This window comes from Bombina bombina, chromosome 4 (genome assembly GCF_027579735.1).
Source record: "Bombina bombina isolate aBomBom1 chromosome 4, aBomBom1.pri, whole genome shotgun sequence".
Lineage (NCBI taxonomy): Eukaryota > Metazoa > Chordata > Amphibia > Anura > Bombinatoridae > Bombina > Bombina bombina.
In genome coordinates, this window is record NC_069502.1 from 165,540,627 (window position 1) to 165,564,675 (window position 24,049).

At 42.9% G+C, this 24,049-nt stretch overlaps 1 protein-coding gene across 1 annotated transcript in view; it reads right to left on the reverse strand.

Moving 5' to 3' along the window:
- The window catches only part of C4H2orf50 (chromosome 4 C2orf50 homolog), a 60,433-nt gene extending 38,844 nt beyond the window's left edge, over window positions 1-21,589 (reverse strand). Inside the window, exon 1 of the mRNA XM_053708941.1 lies at window positions 21,348-21,589. Coding sequence (XP_053564916.1) covers window positions 21,348-21,589 — 242 coding nt within the window. The remainder of the gene's footprint in view (window positions 1-21,347) is intronic.
- Window positions 21,590-24,049: the final 2,460 nt, after the last annotated feature.

Genomic DNA, 24,049 nt, shown 5'->3' on the forward strand with positions numbered 1-24,049 from the left:
GTAACAGGAGCAAGGTGAGCATACACAGGTATCAAGGTGAGTATGCTTGGTCCCTGAAGCATGGTGAGCATACACAGGTATCAAGGTGACTATGCTCGGTCTCTGGAGCAAGGTGAGCATACACAGGTATCAAGGTAAGAATGCTTGGTCCCTAAAGCAAGGTGAGCATACACAGGTATCAAGGTAAGTATGCCTGGTTCCATGAGCAAGGTTAGCATACATAGGTATCAAGATGAGTATGCTTTGTCTCTGAAGCATTGTGAGCATATACAGGTATCAAGGTAAGTATGCCTGGTCTCAGGAGCCAGGTGAGCAACCACAAGTATCAAGGTAAATATGCTTGGTCTCAGGAGCAAGGTGAGCAACCACAAGTATCAAGGTAAGTATGCTTGGTAACAGAAACAGCAAGGTGACCATACATAGGTATCAAGGTAAGAATGCATGGTCTCAGAAGCAAGGTGAGCATACACAGGTATCAAGGTAAGTATGCTTGGTCTTAGGAGCAAGGTGAGCAACCATAGGTATCAAGGTGAGTATGCTTTGTCCCTGGATCAAGGTGAGCATACACAGGTATCAAGGTAAGTATGCTTGGTAACAGAAACAGCAAGGGGAGCATACATAGGTATCAAGGTAAGAATGCATGGTTCCATGAGCCAGGTGAGCATACATAGGTATAAAGGTGAGTATGCTTGGTCCCTGGAGCAAGGTGAGCATACACATGTATCAGGGTAAGCATGCTTGGTCCCTAGAGCAAGGTGAGCATACACAGGTATCAAGATAAATATGCCTGGTTTCATGAGCAAGGTGAGCATACATAGGTATCAAGGTGAGTATGCTTGGTCCCTGGAGCAAGGTGAGCATACACATGTATCAGGGTAAGCATGCTTGGTCCCTAGAGAAAGGTGAGCATACACAGGTATCAAGGTAAGCATGCTTGGTTCCAGGAGCAAGGTGAGCATACACAGGTATCAAGGTGAGTATGCTTGGTCCCTAAAGCAAGGTGAGCATACACGGGTATCAAGGTAAGTATGCTTGGTAACAGAAACAGCAAGGTGACCATACATAGGTATCAAGGTAAGTATGCTTAGTAAAAGGTGCAAGGGGAGCATACACAGGTATCAAGGTAAGAATGCTTGGTCTCAGGAGCAAGGTGAGCATACACAGGTATCAAGGTAAGTATGCTTGGTAACAGGAGCAAGGTGAGCATACACATGTATCAGGGTAAGCATGCTTGGTCCCTAGAGAAAGGTGAGCATACACAGGTATCAAGGTAAGCATGCTTGGTTCCAGGAGCAAGGTAAGCACACACAAGTATCAAGGTAAGTATGCTTGGTCTCACGAGCAAGGTGAGCATACACAGGTATCAAGGTAAGTATGCTTAGTAAAAGGTGCAAGGGGAGCATACACAGGTATCAAGGTAAGTATGCTTGGTCCCTGGAGCAAGGTGAGAATACACATGTATCAGGGTAAGCATGCTTGGTCCCTAGAGAAAGGTGAGCATACACAGGTATCAAGGTAAGCATGCTTGGTTCCAGGAGCAAGGTGAGCATACACAGGTATCAAGGTGAGTATGCTTGGTCCCTAAAGCAAGGTGAGCATACACAGGTATCAAGGTAAGTATGCTTGCTCTCAGGAGGACAATGAGCATACACAGGTATCAAGGTAAGTATGCCTGGTCCTTGGAGTAAGGTGAGCATACACAGGTATCAAGGTGAGTATGCTTTGTCTCAGGAGCAAGGTGAGTATACACAGGTATCAAGGTAAGCATGCTTGGTCTCAGGAGCAAGGTGAGCATACACAGGCATCAAGGTATGTATGTTTGGTCTTAGGAGCAAGGTGAGCAACCATAGGTATCAAGGTGAGCAACCATAGGTATCAAGGTGAGCATACACAGGTATCAAGGTGAGTATGCTTGGAAATAGGAGCAAGGTGAGCATACACAGGTAACAAGGTAAATATGCTTATTTTCAGGAGCAAGGTAAGCATACATAAGTATCAAGGTAAGTATGCTTGGTCTCACGAGCAAGGTGAGCATACACATGTATCAAGGTAAGTATGCTTAGTAAAAGGTGCAAGGGGAGCATACACAGGTATCAAGGTAAGAATGCTTGGTCTCAGGAGCAAGGTGAGCATTCACAGGTATCAAGGTAATTATGCTTGGTAACAGGAGCAAGGTGAACATACACATGTATCAGGGTAAGCATGCTTGGTCCCTAGAGAAAGGTGAGCATACACAGGTATCAAGGTAAGCATGCTTGGTTCCAGGAGCAAGGTAAGCACACACAAGTATCAAGGTAAGTATGCTTGGTCTCACGAGCAAGGTGAGCATACACAGGTATCAAGGTAAGTATGCTTAGTAAAAGGTGCAAGGGGAGCATACACAGGTATCAAGGCAAGAATGCTTGGTCCCTGGAGCAAGGTGAGAATACACAGGTATCAAGGTAAGTATGCTTAGTAAAAGGTGCAAGGGGAGCATACACAGGTATCAAGGTAAGAATGCTTGGTCTCAGGAGCAAGGTGAGCATACACAGGTATCAAGGTAAGTATGCTTGGTAACAGGAGCAAGGTGAGCATACACATGTATCAGGGTAAGCATGCTTGGTCCCTAGAGAAAGGTGAGCATACACAGGTATCAAGGTAAGCATGCTTGGTTCCAGGAGCAAGGTAAGCACACACAAGTATCAAGGTAAGTATGCTTGGTCTCACGAGCAAGGTGAGCATACACAGGTATCAAGGTAAGTATGCTTAGTAAAAGGTGCAAGGGGAGCATACACAGGTATCAAGGCAAGAATGCTTGGTCCCTGGAGCAAGGTGAGAATACACATGTATCAGGGTAAGCATGCTTGGTCCCTAGAGAAAGGTGAGCATACACAGGTATCAAGGTAAGCATGCTTGGTTCCAGGAGCAAGGTGAGCATACACAGGTATCAAGGTGAGTATGCTTGGTCCCTAAAGCAAGGTGAGCATACACAGGTATCAAGGTAAGTATGCTTGCTCTCAGGAGGACAATGAGCATACACAGGTATCAAGGTAAGTATGCCTGGTCCTTGGAGTAAGGTGAGCATACACAGGTATCAAGGTGAGTATGCTTTGTCTCAGGAGCAAGGTGAGAATACACAGGTATCAAGGTAAGCATGCTTGGTCTCAGGAGCAAGGTGAGCATACACAGGAATCAAGGTAAGTATGCTTGGTCTTAGGAGCAAGGTGAGCAACCATAGGTATCAAGGTGAGCAACCATAGGTATCAAGGTGAGCATACACAGGTATCAAGGTGAGTATGCTTGGAAATAGGAGCAAGGTGAGCATACACAGGTAACAAGGTAAATATGCTTATTTTCAGGAGCAAGGTAAGCATACATAAGTATCAAGGTAAGTATGCTTGGTCTCACGAGCAAGGTGAGCATACACATGTATCAAGGTAAGTATGCTTAGTAAAAGGTGCAAGGGGAGCATACACAGGTATCAAGGTAAGAATGCTTGGTCTCAGGAGCAAGGTGAGCATTCACAGGTATCAAGGTAATTATGCTTGGTAACAGGAGCAAGGTGAACATACACAGGTAGCAAGGTGAGTATGCTTGGTCCCTGAAGCATGGTGAGCATACACAGGTATCAAGGTGAGTATGCTTGGTCTCTGGAGCAAGGTGAGCATACACAGGTATCAAGGTAAGTATGCTTAGTAAAAGGTGCAAGGGGAGCATACACAGGTATCAAGGTAAGAATGCTTGGTCTCAGGAGCAAGGTGAGCATTCACAGGTATCAAGGTAAGTATGCTTGGTAACAGGAGCATGGTGAGCATACACAGGTATCAAGGTGAGTATGCTTGGTCTCTGGAGCAAGGTGAGCATACACAGGTATCAAGGTAAGAATGCTTGGTCTCAAGAGCAAGGTGAGCATACACAAGTATCAAGGTAAGCATGCTTGGTCTCAGGAGCAGCAAGGGGAGCATACACAGGTATCAAGGTAAGAATGCATGGTCTCAGAAGCAAGGTGAGCATACACAGGTATCAAGGTAAGTATGCTTGGAAATAGGAACAAGGTGAGCATACACAGGTAACAAGGTAAATATGCGTATTTTCAGGATCAAGGTAAGCATACACAAGTATCAAGGTAAGTATGCTTGGTCTCATGAGCAAGGTGAGCATACACAGGTATCAAGGTAAGTATGCTTAGTAAAAGGTGCAAGGGGAGCATACACAGGTATCAAGGTAAGAATGCTTGGTCTCAGGAGCAAGGTGAGCATACACAGGTATCAAGGTAAGTATGCTTGGTAACAGGAGCAAGGTGAGCATACACAGGTATCAAGGTGAGTATGCTTGGTCCCTGAAGCATGGTGAGCATACACAGGTATCAAGGTGACTATGCTCGGTCTCTGGAGCAAGGTGAGCATACACAGGTATCAAGGTAAGAATGCTTGGTCCCTAAAGCAAGGTGAGCATACACAGGTATCAAGGTAAGTATGCCTGGTTCCATGAGCAAGGTTAGCATACATAGGTATCAAGATGAGTATGCTTTGTCTCTGAAGCATTGTGAGCATATACAGGTATCAAGGTAAGTATGCCTGGTCTCAGGAGCCAGGTGAGCAACCACAAGTATCAAGGTAAATATGCTTGGTCTCAGGAGCAAGGTGAGCAACCACAAGTATCAAGGTAAGTATGCTTGGTAACAGAAACAGCAAGGTGACCATACATAGGTATCAAGGTAAGAATGCATGGTCTCAGAAGCAAGGTGAGCATACACAGGTATCAAGGTAAGTATGCTTGGTCTTAGGAGCAAGGTGAGCAACCATAGGTATCAAGGTGAGTATGCTTGGTCCCTGGATCAAGGTGAGCATACACAGGTATCAAGGTAAGTATGCTTGGTAACAGAAACAGCAAGGGGAGCATACATAGGTATCAAGGTAAGAATGCATGGTTCCATGAGCCAGGTGAGCATACCTAGGTATAAAGGTGAGTATGCTTGGTCCCTGGAGCAAGGTGAGCATACACATGTATCAGGGTAAGCATGCTTGGTCCCTAGAGCAAGGTGAGCATACACAGGTATCAAGATAAATATGCCTGGTTTCATGAGCAAGGTGAGCATACATAGGTATCAAGGTGAGTATGCTTGGTCCCTGGAGCAAGGTGAGCATACACATGTATCAGGGTAAGCATGCTTGGTCCCTAGAGAAAGGTGAGCATACACAGGTATCAAGGTAAGCATGCTTGGTTCCAGGAGCAAGGTGAGCATACACAGGTATAAAGGTGAGTATGCTTGGTCCCTAAAGCAAGGTGAGCATACACGGGTATCAAGGTAAGTATGCTTGGTAACAGAAACAGCAAGGTGACCATACATAGGTATCAAGGTAAGTATGCTTAGTAAAAGGTGCAAGGGGAGCATACACAGGTATCAAGGTAAGAATGCTTGGTCTCAGGAGCAAGGTGAGCATACACAGGTATCAAGGTAAGTATGCTTGGTAACAGGAGCAAGGTGAGCATACACATGTATCAGGGTAAGCATGCTTGGTCCCTAGAGAAAGGTGAGCATACACAGGTATCAAGGTAAGCATGCTTGGTTCCAGGAGCAAGGTAAGCACACACAAGTATCAAGGTAAGTATGCTTGGTCTCACGAGCAAGGTGAGCATACACAGGTATCAAGGTAAGTATGCTTAGTAAAAGGTGCAAGGGGAGCATACACAGGTATCAAGGCAAGAATGCTTGGTCCCTGGAGCAAGGTGATAATACACATGTATCAGGGTAAGCATGCTTGGTCCCTAGAGAAAGGTGAGCATACACAGGTATCAAGGTAAGCATGCTTGGTTCCAGGAGCAAGGTGAGCATACACAGGTATCAAGGTGAGTATGCTTGGTCCCTAAAGCAAGGTGAGCATACACAGGTATCAAGGTAAGTATGCTTGCTCTCAGGAGGACAATGAGCATACACAGGTATCAAGGTAAGTATGCCTGGTCCTTGGAGTAAGGTGAGCATACACAGGTATCAAGGTGAGTATGCTTTGTCTCAGGAGCAAGGTGAGTATACACAGGTATCAAGGTAAGCATGCTTGGTCTCAGGAGCAAGGTGAGCATACACAGGCATCAAGGTATGTATGTTTGGTCTTAGGAGCAAGGTGAGCAACCATAGGTATCAAGGTGAGCAACCATAGGTATCAAGGTGAGCATACACAGGTATCAAGGTGAGTATGCTTGGAAATAGGAGCAAGGTGAGCATACACAGGTAACAAGGTAAATATGCTTATTTTCAGGAGCAAGGTAAGCATACATAAGTATCAAGGTAAGTATGCTTGGTCTCACGAGCAAGGTGAGCATACACATGTATCAAGGTAAGTATGCTTAGTAAAAGGTGCAAGGGGAGCATACACAGGTATCAAGGTAAGAATGCTTGGTCTCAGGAGCAAGGTGAGCATTCACAGGTATCAAGGTAATTATGCTTGGTAACAGGAGCAAGGTGAACATACACAGGTAGCAAGGTGAGTATGCTTGGTCCCTGAAGCATGGTGAGCATACACAGGTATCAAGTTGAGTATGCTTGGTCTCTGGAGCAAGGTGAGCATACACAGGTATCAAGGTAAGAATGCTTGGTCTCAGGAGCAAGGTGAGCATACACAAGTATCAAGGTAAGCATGCTTGGTCTCAGGAGCAGCAAGGGGAGCATACACAGGTATCAAGGTAAGAATGCATGGTCTCAGAAGCAAGGTGAGCATACACAGGTATCAAGGTAAGTATGCTTGGAAATAGGAGCAAGGTGAGCATACACAGGTAACAAGGTAAATATGCTTATTTTCAGGAGCAAGGTAAGCATACACAAGTATCAAGGTAAGTATGCTTAGTAAAAGTTGCAAGGGGAGCATACACAGGTATCAAGGTAAGAATGCTTGGTCTCAGGAGCAAGGTGAGCATACACAGGTATCAAGGTAAGTATGCTTGGTAACAGGAGCAAGGTGAGCATACACAGGTATCAAGGTGAGTATGCTTGGTCCCTGAAGCATGGTGAGCATACACAGGTATCAAGGTGAGTATGCTCGGTCTCTGGAGCAAGGTGAGCATACACAGGTATCAAGGTGAGTATGCTCGGTCTCTGGAGCAAGGTGAGCATACACAGGTATCAAGGTAAGAATGCTTGGTCCCTAGAGCAAGGTGAGCATACACAGGTATCAAGGTAAGTATGCCTGGTTCCATGAGCAAGGTTAGCATACATAGGTATCAAGATGAGTATGCTTGGTCCCTGGAGCAAGGTGATCATACACATGTATCAGGGTAAGCATGCTTGGTCCCTAGAGAAAGGTGAGCATACACAGGTATCAAGGTAAGCATGCTTGGTTCCAGGAGCAAGGTGAGCATACACAGGTATCAAGGTGAGTACGCTTGGTCCCTAGAGCAAGGTGAGCATACACATGTATCAAGGTAAGTATGCTTGCTCTCAGGAGGACAATAAGCATACACAGGTATCAAGGTAAGTATGCCTGATCTTTGGAGTAAGGTGAGCATACACAGGTATCAAGGTGAGTATGCTTTGTCTCAGGAGCAAGGTGAGTATACACAGGTATCAAAGTAAGCATGCTTGGTCTCAGGAGCAAGTTGAGCATACACAGGTATCAAGGTAAGTATACTTGGTCTCAGGAGCAAGGTGAGCATACACAGGCATCAAGGTATGTATGTTTGGTCTTAGGAGCAAGGTGAGCAACCATAGGTATCAAGGTGAGCAACCATAGGTATTAAAGTGAGCATACACAGGTAACAAGGTAAATATGCTTATTTTCAGGAGCAAGGTAAGCACACACAAGTATCAAGGTAAGTATGCTTGGTCTCACGAGCAAGGTGAGCATACACAGGTATCAAGGTAAGTATGCTTAGTAAAAGGTGCAAGGGGAGCATACACAGGTATCAAGGCAAGAATGCTTGGTTCCTGGAGCAAGGTGAGCATACACATGTATCAGGGTAAGCATGCTTGGTCCCTAGAGAAAGGTGAGCATACACAGGTATCAAGGTAAACATGCTTGGTTCCAGGAGCAAGGTGAGCATACACAGGTATCAAGGTGAGTATGCTTGGTCCCTAAAGCAAGGTGAGCATACACGGGTATCAAGGTAAGTATGCTTGGTAACAGAAACAGCAAGGTGACCATACATAGGTATCAAGGTAAGAATGCATGGTCTCAGAAGCAAGGTGAGCATACACAGGTATCAAGGTAAGTATGCTTGGTCTTAGGAGCAAGGTGAGCAACCATAGGTATCAAGGTGAGTATGCTTGGTCCCTGGATCAAGGTGAGCATACACAGGTATCAAGGTAAGTATGCTTGGTAACAGAAACAGCAAGGGGAGCATACATAGGTATCAAGGTAAGAATGCATGGTTCCATGAGCCAGGTGAGCATACATAGGTATAAAGGTGAGTATGCTTGGTCCCTGGAGCAAGGTGAGCATACACATGTATCAGGGTAAGCATGCTTGGTCCCTAGAGCAAGGTGAGCATACACAGGTATCAAGGTAAATATGCCTGGTTCCATGAGCAAGGTGAGCATACATAGGTATCAAGGTGAGTATGCTTGGTCCCTGGAGCAAGGTGAGCATACACATGTATCAGGGTAAGCATGCTTGGTCCCTAGAGAAAGGTGAGCATACACAGGTATCAAGGTAAGCATGCTTGGTTCCAGGAGCAAGGTGAGCATACACAGGTATCAAGGTGAGTATGCTTGGTCCCTAAAGCAAGGTGAGCATACACGGGTATCAAGGTAAGTATGCTTGGTAACAGAAACAGCAAGGTGACCATACATAGGTATCAAGGTAAGTATGCTTAGTAAAATGTGCAAGGGGAGCATACACAGGTATCAAGGTAAGAATGCTTGGTCTCAGGAGCAAGGTGAGCATACACAGGTATCAAGGTAAGTATGCTTGGTAACAGGAGCAAGGTGAGCATACACATGTATCAGGGTAAGCATGCTTGGTCCCTAGAGAAAGGTGAGCATACACAGGTATCAAGGTAAGCATGCTTGGTTCCAGGAGCAAGGTAAGCACACACAAGTATCAAGGTAAGTATGCTTGGTCTCACGAGCAAGGTGAGCATACACAGGTATCAAGGTAAGTATGCTTAGTAAAAGGTGCAAGGGGAGCATACACAGGTATCAAGGCAAGAATGCTTGGTCCCTGGAGCAAGGTGAGCATACACATGTATCAGGGTAAGCATGCTTGGTCCCTAGAGAAAGGTGAGCATACACAGGTATCAAGGTAAGCATGCTTGGTTCCAGGAGCAAGGTGAGCATACACAGGTATCAAGGTGAGTATGCTTGGTCCCTAAAGCAAGGTGAGCATACACAGGTATCAAGGTAAGTATGCTTGCTCTCAGGAGGACAATTAGCATACACAGGTATCAAGGTAAGTATGCCTGGTCCTTGGAGTAAGGTGAGCATACACAGGTATCAAGGTGAGTATGCTTTGTCTCAGGAGCAAGGTGAGTATACACAGGTATCAGGGTAAGCATGCTTGGTCTCAGGAGCAAGGTGAGCATACACAGGCATCAAGGTATGTATGTTTGGTCTTAGCAGCAAGGTGAGCAACCATAGGTATCAAGGTGAGCAACCATAGGTATCAAGGTGAGCATACACAGGTATCAAGGTGAGTATGCTTGGAAATAGGAGCAAGGTGAGCATACACAGGTAACAAGGTAAATATGCTTATTTTCAGGAGCAAGGTAAGCATACATAAGTATCAAGGTAAGTATGCTTGGTCTCACGAGCAAGGTGAGCATACACATGTATCAAGGTAAGTATGCTTAGTAAAAGGTGCAAGGGGAGCATACACAGGTATCAAGGTAAGAATGCTTGGTCTCAGGAGCAAGGTGAGCATTCACAGGTATCAAGGTAATTATGCTTGGTAACAGGAGCAAGGTGAACATACACAGGTAGCAAGGTGAGTATGCTTGGTCCCTGAAGCATGGTGAGCATACACAGGTATCAAGGTGAGTATGCTTGGTCTCTGGAGCAAGGTGAGCATACACAGGTATCAAGGTAAGAATGCTTGGTCTCAGGAGCAAGGTGAGCATACACAAGTATCAAGGTAAGCATGCTTGGTCTCAGGAGCAGCAAGGGGAGCATACACAGGTATCAAGGTAAGAATGCATGGTCTCAGAAGCAAGGTGAGCATACACAGGTATCAAGGTAAGTATGCTTGGAAATAGGAGCAAGGTGAGCATACACAGGTAACAAGGTAAATATGCTTATTTTCAGGAGCAAGGTAAGCATACACAAGTATCAAGGTAAGTATGCTTGGTCTCACGAGCAAGGTGAGCATACACAGGTATCAAGGTAAGTATGCTTAGTAAAAGTTGCAAGGGGAGCATACACAGGTATCAAGGTATGAATGCTTGGTCTCAGGAGCAAGGTGAGCATACACAGGTATCAAGGTGAGTATGCTTGGTAACAGGAGCAAGGTGAGCATACACAGGTATCAAGGTGAGTATGCTTGGTCCCTGAAGCATGGTGAGCATACACAGGTATCAAGGTGAGTATGCTCGGTCTCTGGAGCAAGGTGAGCATACACAGGTATCAAGGTGAGTATGCTCGGTCTCTGGAGCAAGGTGAGCATACACAGGTATCAAGGTAAGAATGCTTGGTCCCTAGAGCAAGGTGAGAATACACAGGTATCAAGGTAAGTATTCCTGGTTCCATGAGCAAGGTTAGCATACATAGGTATCAAGATGAGTATGCTTGGTCCCTGGAGCAAGGTGAGCATACACATGTATCAGGGTAAGCATGCTTGGTCCCTAGAGAAAGGTGAGCATACACAGGTATCAAGATAAGCATGCTTGGTTCCAGGAGCAAGGTGAGCATACACAGGTATCAAGGTGAGTACGCTTGGTCCCTAGAGCAAGGTGAGCATACACATGTATCAAGGTAAGTATGCTCGGTCTCTAGAGCAAGGTGAGCATACACAGGTATCAAGGTAAGAATGCTTGGTCCCTAGAGCATGGTGAGCATACACAGGTATCAAGGTGAGTATGCTCGGTCTCTGGAGCAAGGTGAGCATACACAGGTATCAAGGTAAGAATGCTTGGTCCCTAGAGCAAGGTGAGCATACACAGGTATAAAGGTAAGTATGCCTGGTTCCATGAGCAAGGTTAGCATACATAGGTATCAAGATGAGTATGCTTGGTCCCTGGAGCAAGGTGAGCATACACATGTATCAGGGTAAGCATGCTTGGTCCCTAGAGAAAGGTGAGCATACACAGGTATCAAGGTAAGCATGCTTGGTTCCAGGAGCAAGGTGAGCATACACAGGTATCAAGGTGAGTACGCTTGGTCCCTAGAGCAAGGTGAGCATACACATGTATCAAGGTAAGTATGCTTGCTCTCAGGAGGACAATAAGCATACACAGGTATCAAGGTAAGTATGCCTGATCTTTGGAGTAAGGTGAGCATACACAGGTATCAAGGTGAGTATGCTTTGTCTCAGGAGCAAGGTGAGTATTCACAGGTATCAAAGTAAGCATGCTTGGTCTCAGGAGCAAGTTGAGCATACACAGGTATAAAGGTAAGTATACTTGGTCTCAGGAACAAGGTGAGCATACACAGGCATCAAGGTATGTATGTTTGGTCTTAGGAGCAAGGTGAGCAACCATAGGTATCAAGGTGAGCAACCATAGGTATTAAAGTGAGCATACACAGGTAACAAGGTAAATATGCTTATTTTCAGGAGCAAGGTAAGCACACACAAGTATCAAGGTAAGTATGCTTGGTCTCACGAGCAAGGTGAGCATACACAGGTATCAAGGTAAGTATGCTTAGTAAAAGGTGCAAGGGGAGCATACACAGGTATCAAGGCAAGAATGCTTGGTTCCTGGAGCAAGGTGAGCATACACATGTATCAGGGTAAGCATGCTTGGTCCCTAAAGAAAGGTGAGCATACACAGGTATCAAGGTAAGCATGCTTGGTTCCAGGAGCAAGGTGAGCATACACTGGTATCAAGGTGAGTATGCTTGGTCCCTAAAGCAAGGTGAGCATACACAGGTATCAAGGTAAGTATGCTTGCTCTCAGGAGGACAATGAGCATACACAGATATCAAGGTAAGTATGCCTGGTCCTTGGAGTAAGGTGAGCATACACAGGTATCAAGGTGAGTATGCTTTGTCTCAGGAGCAAGGTGAGTATACACAGTTATCAAGGTAAGCATGCTTGGTCTCAGGAGCAAGGTGAGCATACACAGGCATCAAGGTATGTATGTTTGGTCTTAGGAGCAAGGTGAGCAACCATAGGTATCAAGGTGAGCAACCATAGGTATCAAGGTGAGCATACACAGGTATCAAGGTGAGTATGCTTGGAAATAGGAGCAAGGTGAGCATACACAGATAACAATGTAAATATGCTTATTTTCAGGAGCAAGGTAAGCATACATAAGTATCAAGGTAAGTATGCTTGGTCTCACGAGCAAGGTGAGCATACACATGTATCAAGGTAAGTATGCTTAGTAAAAGGTGCAAGGGGAGCATACAAAGGTATCAAGGTAAGAATGCATGGTCTCAGGAGCAAGGTGAGCATTTACAGGTATCAAGGTAAGTATGCTTGGTAACAGGAGCAAGGTGAGCATACACAGGTAGCAAGGTGAGTATGCTTGGTCCCTGAAGCATGGTGAGCATACACAGGTATCAAGGTGAGTATGCTTGGTCTCTGGAGCAAGGTGAGCATACACAGGTATCAAGGTAAGAATGCTTGGTCTCAGGAGCAAGGTGAGCATACACAAGTATCAAGGTAAGCATGCTTGGTCTCAGGAGCAGCAAGGGGAGCATACACAGGTATCAAGGTAAGAATGCATGGTCTCAGAAGCAAGGTGAGCATACACAGGTATCAAGGTAAGTATGCTTGGAAATAGGAGCAAGGTGAGCATACACAGGTATCAAGGTAAGAATGCTTCGTCCCTAGAGCAAGGTAAGCATACACAGGTATCAAGGTAAGTATGCTTGCTCTCAGGAGGACAATTAGCATACACAGGTATCAAGGTAAGTATGCCTGGTCCTTGGAGTAAGGTGAGCATACACAGGTATCAAGGTGAGTATGCTTTGTCGCAGGAGCAAGGTGAGTATACACAGGTATCAGGGTAAGCATGCTTGGTCTCAGGAGCAAGGTGAGCATACACAGGCATCAAGGTATGTATGTTTGGTCTTAGCAGCAAGGTGAGCAACCATAGGTATCAAGGTGAGCAACCATAGGTATCAAGGTGAGCATACACAGGTATCAAGGTGAGTATGCTTGGAAATAGGAGCAAGGTGAGCATACACAGGTAACAAGGTAAATATGCTTATTTTCAGGAGCAAGGTAAGCATACATAAGTATCAAGGTAAGTATGCTTGGTCTCACGAGCAAGGTGAGCATACACATGTATCAAGGTAAGTATGCTTAGTAAAAGGTGCAAGGGGAGCATACACAGGTATCAAGGTAAGAATGCTTGGTCTCAGGAGCAAGGTGAGCATTCACAGGTATCAAGGTAATTATGCTTGGTAACAGGAGCAAGGTGAACATACACAGGTAGCAAGGTGAGTATGCTTGGTCCCTGAAGCATGGTGAGCATACACAGGTATCAAGGTGAGTATGCTTGGTCTCTGGAGCAAGGTGAGCATACACAGGTATCAAGGTAAGAATGCTTGGTCTCAGGAGCAAGGTGAGCATACACAAGTATCAAGGTAAGCATGCTTGGTCTCAGGAGCAGCAAGGGGAGCATACACAGGTATCAAGGTAAGAATGCATGGTCTCAGAAGCAAGGTGAGCATACACAGGTATCAAGGTAAGTATGCTTGGAAATAGGAGCAAGGTGAGCATACACAGGTAACAAGGTAAATATGCTTATTTTCAGGAGCAAGGTAAGCATACACAAGTATCAAGGTAAGTATGCTTGGTCTCACGAGCAAGGTGAGCATACACAGGTATCAAGGTAAGTATGCTTAGTAAAAGTTGCAAGGGGAGCATACACAGGTATCAAGGTATGAATGCTTGGTCTCAGGAGCAAGGTGAGCATACACAGGTATCAAGGTGAGTATGCTTGGTAACAGGAGCAAGGTGAGCATACACAGGTATCAAGGTGAGTATGCTTGGTCCCTGAAGCATGGTGAGAATACACAGGTATCAAGGTGAGTATGCTCGGTCTCTGGAGCAAGGTGAGCATACACAGGTATCAAGGTGAGTATGCTCGGTCTCTGGAGCAAGGTGAGCATACACAGGTATCAAGGTAAGAATGCTTGGTCCCTAGAGCAAGGTGAGAATACACAGGTATCAAGGTAAGTATTCCTGGTTCCATGAGCAAGGTTAGCATACATAGGTATCAAGATGAGTATGCTTGGTCCCTGGAGCAAGGTGAGCATACACATGTATCAGGGTAAGCATGCTTGGTCCCTAGAGAAAGGTGAGCATACACAGGTATCAAGATAAGCATGCTTGGTTCCAGGAGCAAGGTGAGCATACACAGGTATCAAGGTGAGTACGCTTGGTCCCTAGAGCAAGGTGAGCATACACATGTATCAAGGTAAGTATGCTCGGTCTCTGGAGCAAGGTGAGCATACACAGGTATCAAGGTAAGAATCCTTGGTCCCTAGAGCATGGTGAGCATACACAGGTATCAAGGTGAGTATGCTCGGTCTCTGGAGCAAGGTGAGCATACACAGGTATCAAGGTAAGAATGCTTGGTCCCTAGAGCAAGGTGAGCATACACAGGTATAAAGGTAAGTATGCCTGGTTCCATGAGCAAGGTTAGCATACATAGGTATCAAGATGAGTATGCTTGGTCCCTGGAGCAAGGTGAGCATACACATGTATCAGGGTAAGCATGCTTGGTCCCTAGAGAAAGGTGAGCATACACAGGTATCAAGGTAAGCATGCTTGGTTCCAGGAGCAAGGTGAGCATACACAGGTATCAAGGTGAGTACGCTTGGTCCCTAGAGCAAGGTGAGCATACACATGTATCAAGGTAAGTATGCTTGCTCTCAGGAGGACAATAAGCATACACAGGTATCAAGGTAAGTATGCCTGATCTTTGGAGTAAGGTGAGCATACACAGGTATCAAGGTGAGTATGCTTTGTCTCAGGAGCAAGGTGAGTATTCACAGGTATCAAAGTAAGCATGCTTGGTCTCAGGAGCAAGTTGAGCATACACAGGTATAAAGGTAAGTATACTTGGTCTCAGGAACAAGGTGAGCATACACAGGCATCAAGGTATGTATGTTTGGTCTTAGGAGCAAGGTGAGCAACCATAGGTATCAAGGTGAGCAACCATAGGTATTAAAGTGAGCATACACAGGTAACAAGGTAAATATGCTTATTTTCAGGAGCAAGGTAAGCACACACAAGTATCAAGGTAAGTATGCTTGGTCTCACGAGCAAGGTGAGCATACACAGGTATCAAGGTAAGTATGCTTAGTAAAAGGTGCAAGGGGAGCATACACAGGTATCAAGGCAAGAATGCTTGGTTCCTGGAGCAAGGTGAGCATACACATGTATCAGGGTAAGCATGCTTGGTCCCTAAAGAAAGGTGAGCATACACAGGTATCAAGGTAAGCATGCTTGGTTCCAGGAGCAAGGTGAGCATACACTGGTATCAAGGTGAGTATGCTTGGTCCCTAAAGCAAGGTGAGCATACACAGGTATCAAGGTAAGTATGCTTGCTCTCAGGAGGACAATGAGCATACACAGATATCAAGGTAAGTATGCCTGGTCCTTGGAGTAAGGTGAGCATACACAGGTATCAAGGTGAGTATGCTTTGTCTCAGGAGCAAGGTGAGTATACACAGGTATCAAGGTAAGCATGCTTGGTCTCAGGAGCAAGGTGAGCATACACAGGCATCAAGGTATGTATGTTTGGTCTTAGGAGCAAGGTGAGCAACCATAGGTATCAAGGTGAGCAACCATAGGTATCAAGGTGAGCATACACAGGTATCAAGGTGAGTATGCTTGGAAATAGGAGCAAGGTGAGCATACACAGATAACAATGTAAATATGCTTATTTTCAGGAGCAAGGTAAGCATACATAAGTATCAAGGTAAGTATGCTTGGTCTCACGAGCAAGGTGAGCATACACATGTATCAAGGTAAGTATGCTTAGTAAAAGGTGCAAGGGGAGCATACACAGGTATCAAGGTAAGAATGCATGGTCTCAGGAGCAAGGTGAGCATTTACAGGTATCAAGGTAAGTATGCTTGGTAACAGGAGCAAGGTGAGCATACACAGGTAGCAAGGTGAGTATGCTTGGTCCCTGAAGCATGGTGAGCATACACAGGTATCAAGGTGAGTATGCTTGGTCTCTGGAGCAAGGTGAGCATACACAGGTATCAAGGTAAGAATGCTTGGTCTCAGGAGCAAGGTGAGCATACACAAGTATCAAGGTAAGCATGCTTGGTCTCAGGAGCAGCAAGGGGAGCATACACAGGTATCAAGGTAAGAATGCATGGTCTCAGAAGCAAGGTGAGCATACACAGGTATCAAGGTAAGTATGCTTGGAAATAGGAGCAAGGTGAGCATACACAGGTATCAAGGTAAGAATGCTTCGTCCCTAGAGCAAGGTGAGCATACACAGGTATCAAGGTAAGCATGCCTGGTTCCATGAGCAAGGTTAGCATACATAGGTATCAAGATGAGTATGCTTGGTCCCTGGAGCAAGGTGAGCATACACATGTATCAGGGTAAGCATGCTTGGTCCCTAGAGAAAGGTGAGCATACACAGGTATCAAGGTAAGCATTCTTGGTTCCAGGAGCAAGGTGAGCATACACAGGTATCAAGGTGAGTATGCTTGGTCCCTAGAGCAAGGTGAGCATACTCATGTATCAAGGTAAGTATGCTTGCTCTCAGGAGGACAATAAGCATATACAGGTATCAAGGTAAGTATGCCTGATCCTTGGAGTAAGGTGAGCATACACAGGTATCAAGGTGAGTATGCTTTGTCTCAGGAGCAAGGTGAGTATACACAGGTATCAAAGTAAGCATGCTTGGTCTCAGGAGCAAGTTGAGCATACACAGGTATCAAGGTAAGTATGCTTGGTCTCAGGAGCAAGGTGAGCATACACAGGCATCAAGGTATGTATGTTTGGTCTTAGGAGCAAGGTGAGCAACCATAGGTATCAAGGTGAGCAACCATAGGTATTAAGGTGAGCATACACAGGTAACAAGGTAAGTATGCTTGGTCTCACGAGCAAGGTGAGCATACACAGGTATCAAGGTAAGTATGCTTAGTAAAAGTACAAGGGGAGCATACACAGGTATCAAGGTAAGAATGCTTGGTCTCACGAGCAAGGTGAGCATACACAAGTATCAAGGTAAGTATGCTTGGTCTCACGAGCAAGGTGAGCATACACAGGTATCAAGGTAAGTATGCTTAGTAAAAGGTGCAAGGGGAGCATACACAGGTATCAAGGTAAGAATGCTTGGTCTCAGGAGCAAGGTGAGCATACACAAGTATCAAGGTAAGTATGCTTGGTAACAGGAGCAAGGTGAGCATACACAGGTATCAAGGTGAGTATGCTTGGTCCCTGAAGCATGGTGAGCATACACAGGTATCAAGGTGAGTATGCTCGGTCTCTGGAGCAAGGTGAGCATACACAGGTATCAAGTTAAGAATGCTTGGTCTCAGGAGCAAGGTGAGTGTACACAAGTATCAAGGTAAGTATGCTTGGTCTCAGGAGCAAGGTGAGCATACAGAGGTATCAAGGTAAGAATGCATGGGTTTAGAAGCAAGGTGACAATACACAGGTATCAAGGTGCCTGGTCCTTGGAGTAAGGTGAGCATACACAGGTATCAAGGTGAGTATGCTTGGTCTTAGGAGCAAGGTGAGCAACCATAGGTATCAAGGTGAGTATGCTTGGTCCCTGGAGCAAGGTGAGCATCCACAGGTATCAAGGTAAGTATGCTTGGTAACAGAAACAGCAAGAGGAGCATACGCAGGTATCAAGGTAAGAATGCATGGTCTCAGAAGCAAGGTGAACATACACAGGTATCAAGGTAAGTATGCCTGGTTCCAGGAGCAAGGTGAGCATACACAGGTTTCAAGGTGAGTATGCTTGGTCTCTAGAACAAGGTGAGCATACACAGGTATCAAGGTAAGTATGCTTGATCTCAGGAGGACGATGAGCATACACAGGTATCAAGGCAAGCATGCTTTGTCTTAGGAGCAAGGTGACCATACACAGGTATCAAGGTAAGAATGCATGTTCTCAGAAGCAAGGTGAACATACACAGGTATCGAGGAAAGTATGCCTGGTCCCAAGAGCCAAGCGAGCATACACAGGTATCAAGGTGAGTATGCTTGGTCTCAGGAGCAAGGTGAGGATACACAGGTATCAATGTAAGTATACCTGGTCCTTGGAGGTGAGCATACACAGGTATCAAGGTAAGCATGATTGGTCTCAGGAGCAAGGTTAGCATACACATGTATCAAGGTGAGTATGCTTGGTCCTTGGAGCAAGTTGAGCATCGACAGGTATCAAGGTAAGTATGCTTGGTAACAGAATCAGCAAAGTTAGCATACACAGATATCAAGGTAAGTATGCCTGGTCCCTGGAGCAAGGTGAGCACACACAGGTATCAAGGTGAGTATGCTTGGTCTTAGGAGCAAGGTGAGCAACCATAGGTATCAAGGTGAGTATGCTTGGTCCTTGGAGCAAGTTGAGCATCCACAGGTATCAAGGTAAGTATGCTTGGTAACAGAATCAGAAAGGTTAGCATACACAGGTATCAAGGTAAGAATGCATGGTCTCAGGAGCAAGGTGAGCATACACAGGCATCAAGGTAAGTATGTTTGGTCTTAGGAGCAAGGTGAGCAACCATAGGTATCAAGGTGAGTATGCTTGGTCCCTGGAGCAAGGTGAGCATACACAGGTATCAAGGTAAGCATGCTTGGTCTCAGGAGCAAGGTAAACAACTACAGATATCAAGGTAAGTATGCTTGGTAACAGGAGCAAGGTGAGCATACACAGGTATCAAGTTAAGTATGCTTGGAAATAGGAGCAATGTGATCATACACAGGTAACAAGGTAAATATGCTTATTTTCAGGAGCAAGATAAGCATACACAAGTATCAAGGTAAGTATGCCTGGTCTCACGAGCAAGGTGAGCGTACACAGGTATCAAGGTAAGAATGCATGGTCTCAGAAGCAAGGTGAGCATACACAGGTATCAATGTAAGCATGCTTGTTCTCAGGAGCAAGGTGAGCATACACAGGTATCAAGGTAAATATGCTTATTTTCAGGAGCAAGATAAGCATACACAAGTATCAAGGTAAGTATGCTTGGTCTCACGAGCAAGGTGAGCATACACAGGTATCAAGGTAAGTATGCTTAGTAACAGGAGCAGGGGGAGCATACACAGGTATCAAGGTAAGCATGCTTGGTCTCAGGAGCAAGGTGAGCATACACAGGTATCAAGGTAAGTATGCTTGGTAACAGCACCTTGATACCTGTGTATGTTCACCTTGGTATCAAGGTAAGAATGCATGTTCTCAGAAGCAAGGTGAGCATACACAGGTATCAAGGTAAGTATGCCTGGTTCCAGGAGCAAGGTGAGCATACACAGGTATCAAGATGAGTATGCTTGGTCCCTAGAGCAAGGTGAGCATACACAAGTATCAAGGTAAGTATGCTTGCTCTCAGGAGGACGATAAGCATACACAGGTATCAAGGTAAGCATGCTTGGTCTCAGGAGGACGATGAGCATACACAGGTATCAAGGTAAGCATGTTTGGTCTCAGGAGCAAGGTGAGCATACACAGGTATCAAGGTAAGTGTGCTTGGTCTCAGGAGCAAGGTGAGCATACACAGGTATCAAGGTAAGTATGCTTGGCCTCAGGAGCAAGGTGAGCATACACAGGTATCAAGGTAAGTATGCTTGGCCTCAGGAGCAAGGTGAGCATACACAGGTATCAAGGTAAGTAGGTCTGTTCCCAGAAGCAAAGTGAGCATACACAGGCATCAAGGTAAGTATGCTTGGTGCCAAGAGCAAGGTGAGCATACACAGGTAACAAGGTAAGTATGCTGGACTCAGGAGCAAGGTTAACATACACAAGAGCCAGTTAAGAGAGCAATAAGTCCATTTATTATTAACTTTATTATTAACTCCCACACTTGAGTCCTCCAGGTGGGAGTTCCTTTATTTAGGGAATGGCCCTTTAAATCTAGGCAGGACGCAGCTGTGTGCTTCTAGAGAGCTGCAGTTGCAGCTGCTATGCAGACGGATCTTGGCGCTGCACCCTCTGTGTTTGCTGAGACCGGGTCCTTCTCAACTGGTGAAAGTAAGAAACCTCACAGGCAGCAGTGTTTGCAATAATATATAACATTGCTACACACCGCTGCCATAGAGTGCTAAAGACATTTGTACAGTCCTGCTATATATATATATATATATATATATATATATATATATATATATATATATATATATATATATATATATATATATATAAATGCAAAGAACATTGTGAAGAACATTGGAATGTTATGTATTTCTATTCAAAACACAAAAACAATATTAAAATTGATTAAAAATGATATTTTATGTTTAAAGATATTTGATTGAAAAGGGCTCCAAAGTATGTGTGTGTTTTTATATATATATATATATATATATATATATATATATATATATATATATATATATATATATATATATATATATATATATATATATATGTGTGTGTGTGTGTGTGTGTGTGTGTGTGTATTCATGTGTATAGATGTGTTTGTTTATATGTGTATATATGCATTTATATACATATTTACACATATACAGTATACTCCCACCCACAAACATATATACACACATTTAAGGCCCTTCCCAATAAAAGTCCTTGTTATATACATATCTCTTTTAACCCTTATAAAACATTTTTTTAATCAAAAGGTGTATATATGAGTGTAGTAATTTATTGTGATGTGTTTGTTAACATTTTTATTTAACCTTTATACTTTGCGCTAGGTCTGATGCCGCTCTAATACTTTGAGCTTTTTGTTTGCGCTCGAGCAAAACTGTTTACTTTCAACTCATAATATGCACGGTTGTGATATTGCTTGTCTCAAGCTAACATTAGTGCGCCAGAATTAGTATATAGTCAATGATGTAATAAGACTTCATAGAACTTCCTGGTGAGAAAAAATCCTGTTAATTTATATACCTAAATTAACTAAACCATGAGGTATCTCTCCAATTCTTATTAATATATCTAATAAATTAATGTAAAAATATATTCCCTAGATTAATAGAATTGTTTTAGAATTCAATATCAAATTATTTCCATAAACAGACAACAGATGTTTAAAACATATTGCTAAATCAGAGGGGAAAAAGGAACTTATGATTTGTCCTATAGGCAGCATAAAAATGACACAATAAATGACTCACCAGCGCTTATTGCCCCTTTTCTCAGCTTCCACAAACTCCTTCCAGACGCAGTCCTTTCTCACGGCATCCTCCCAGGCTTGCTTTGCCTTGTCCTGGGCACTCTGCACCGGGGCCTGCCTGGCTCCTGGGTGTGTTTTGCCAAGAGAGGACGAAGACACTGAGGCAAGATGTGCTGGACCCTTGTTTGGCAATCTGTATCCCGCTGATGTGGCCCTCCTGATAGTCACTTGTCTGCTGCCCATCTTTACACACTAAGTACACTGGGTAGGCACAGTGAGCTTGTTAGTAATGGTGCAATACTGAACTGTTGGATTTAAGAATTATGCCAAATGTACAATAGAACAACACAACTGTATGAACAAAATATCATTTCTCAGTGCTACATATCTTTAGAGATCCTGCACTCTGTGCCAAGTCTTCTGCTAAGTTACTGATGATGAGTTGTGTTTTACTCTTTATTTAAAGCTGAAGTAAACATTAAAGAGAGCAACACGCTCCAGTTTGTTTACTGTTGCCATTGGAAACCTGATCTCCTGCTTAACTCATGAATATTCACTACAACAGAAGGAGAAGTAGCAAGACAACACAGAGGCTTATGCTGGGAAATTCATCTCCTAGGGAGCAAATTGATCTATCTATCTATCATCTATCTATCTCTATTATCTATCTCTATTATCTATCTATCTATTTATCTATCTATCTATCTATCTATCTATCTATCTATCTATCTATCTAGAACAAAATCAGTAAAAAAACTGATGTTATTGTACACCTGTTTAGCACTCACTTTCCTGTAATTGAATTAGAAAGGATAGAACATTTGAGACTCCTGGATGGAGTACAGAGCTAGAATATATAAAATGTAACCTTTAATAGAAATCTTTAAAATTATATACAAAGGACAAAACATTTAAAATCAACGTCTGCTATTTAAATCCGGTCTTAGGTTATAGATTATAACACTTGCATCAGGAATAATGGGTAAATCTTAGATTGAGAATGGGAATATAGTTAGCAAACTGATATGTCAGTATTTAGATACACATACAGTCCTCAGCTAGGACTGTATGTGTAGATAGATAGATATCTATCTATATCTATTTTCTATTTATCTATCTATCTCTATTATCTATCTATCTATCTATTTATCTATCATCTATCTATCTATCTATCTATCTATCTATCTATCTATCTATCTATCTATCTATCTATCTATCTATCTATCTATCTATTTATCTCTATTATCTATTTATCTATCTCTATTATATTATATCTCTATTATATATTGATCTATCTATCTATTATCTATCTATTTATCTCTCCCTCTCTCTCTCTCTCTCTCTGTCTCTCTCTCTCTCTATATTATCTATATATCTATTATCTATCTATTATCTATTAATCAATCATCTATCTATCTATATCTAATCTCTCTATCTAATCTCTCTATCATCTATCTATCTATCTATCTATCTATCTATCTATCTATCTATCTATCTATCTATCTATCTATCTATCTATCTATCTCCCCCTCTCTCTATTATCTATATATCTATTATCATCTATTAATCAATCATCTATCAATATCTAATCTCTCTAATCTATCTATCTATCTATCTATCTATCTATCTATCTATCTATCTATCTATCTATCTATCTCTATTTATCTCTTTCTATCTATATATTATCTCTCTATAGAATCTCTCTCTATCTATCATCTATCTATCTATCTATCTATCTATCTATCTATCTATCTATCTATCTATCTATCTATCTATCTATCTATCTATCTATCTATCTATCTATCTATCTATCTATCTATCTATCTATCTATCTATTTATTTATCTCTATCTATCTATCATCTATCTATCTATCTATCTATCTATCTATCTATCTATCTATCTATCTATCTATCTATCTATCTATCTATCTATCTATCTATCTATCTATCTATCTATCTATCTATCTATCAATTATCTATCTATTTATCTCTATCTATCATCTATCTATCTATCTATCTATCTATCTATCTATCTATCTATCTATCTATCTATCTATCTATCTATCTATCTATCTATCTATCTATCTATCTATCTATCTATCATCTATTTCTATTATCTATCTATCTATCTATCTATCTATCTATCTATCTATCTATCTATCTATCTATCTATCTATCTATCTATCTATCTATCTATCTATCTAGTATATATCTATTTATCTATCTCTATCAATCTATATATCTATCGATCAGTCTATGATGTATCTAAATGATATAGATAATATATTCCTAGATTGCGAGTTTTGCGTTCGTGTTTTAACGCTGAAAAAAATGGCCATGGTGTGGTGCTCTTTGTCTCCTTCTGCTGGCCAGATGTGATATTCCCAACAGTAATTGATGAAGCCGTGGACTCACCGTATCTTAGGAAAGAAACCTAAATTTAAACTGTAAATTAAACTAACATTACTATTATACTAAAATTAAAATAACTACAAATTAAATAAATTAAATTACACATTAAAAAACCTAACCCTACTAAATACAATTAAATCTATAATTACAAAAAAATAAAACATTCTAAAGTACAAAAAATAAAAAAAATACTAAAGTACAATAAATAACAAACACTAAATTGTGAAAAATAACAAACACTAAATTGCGAAAAATAACATGAAATTATCCAAAATAAAAACAATTACACCT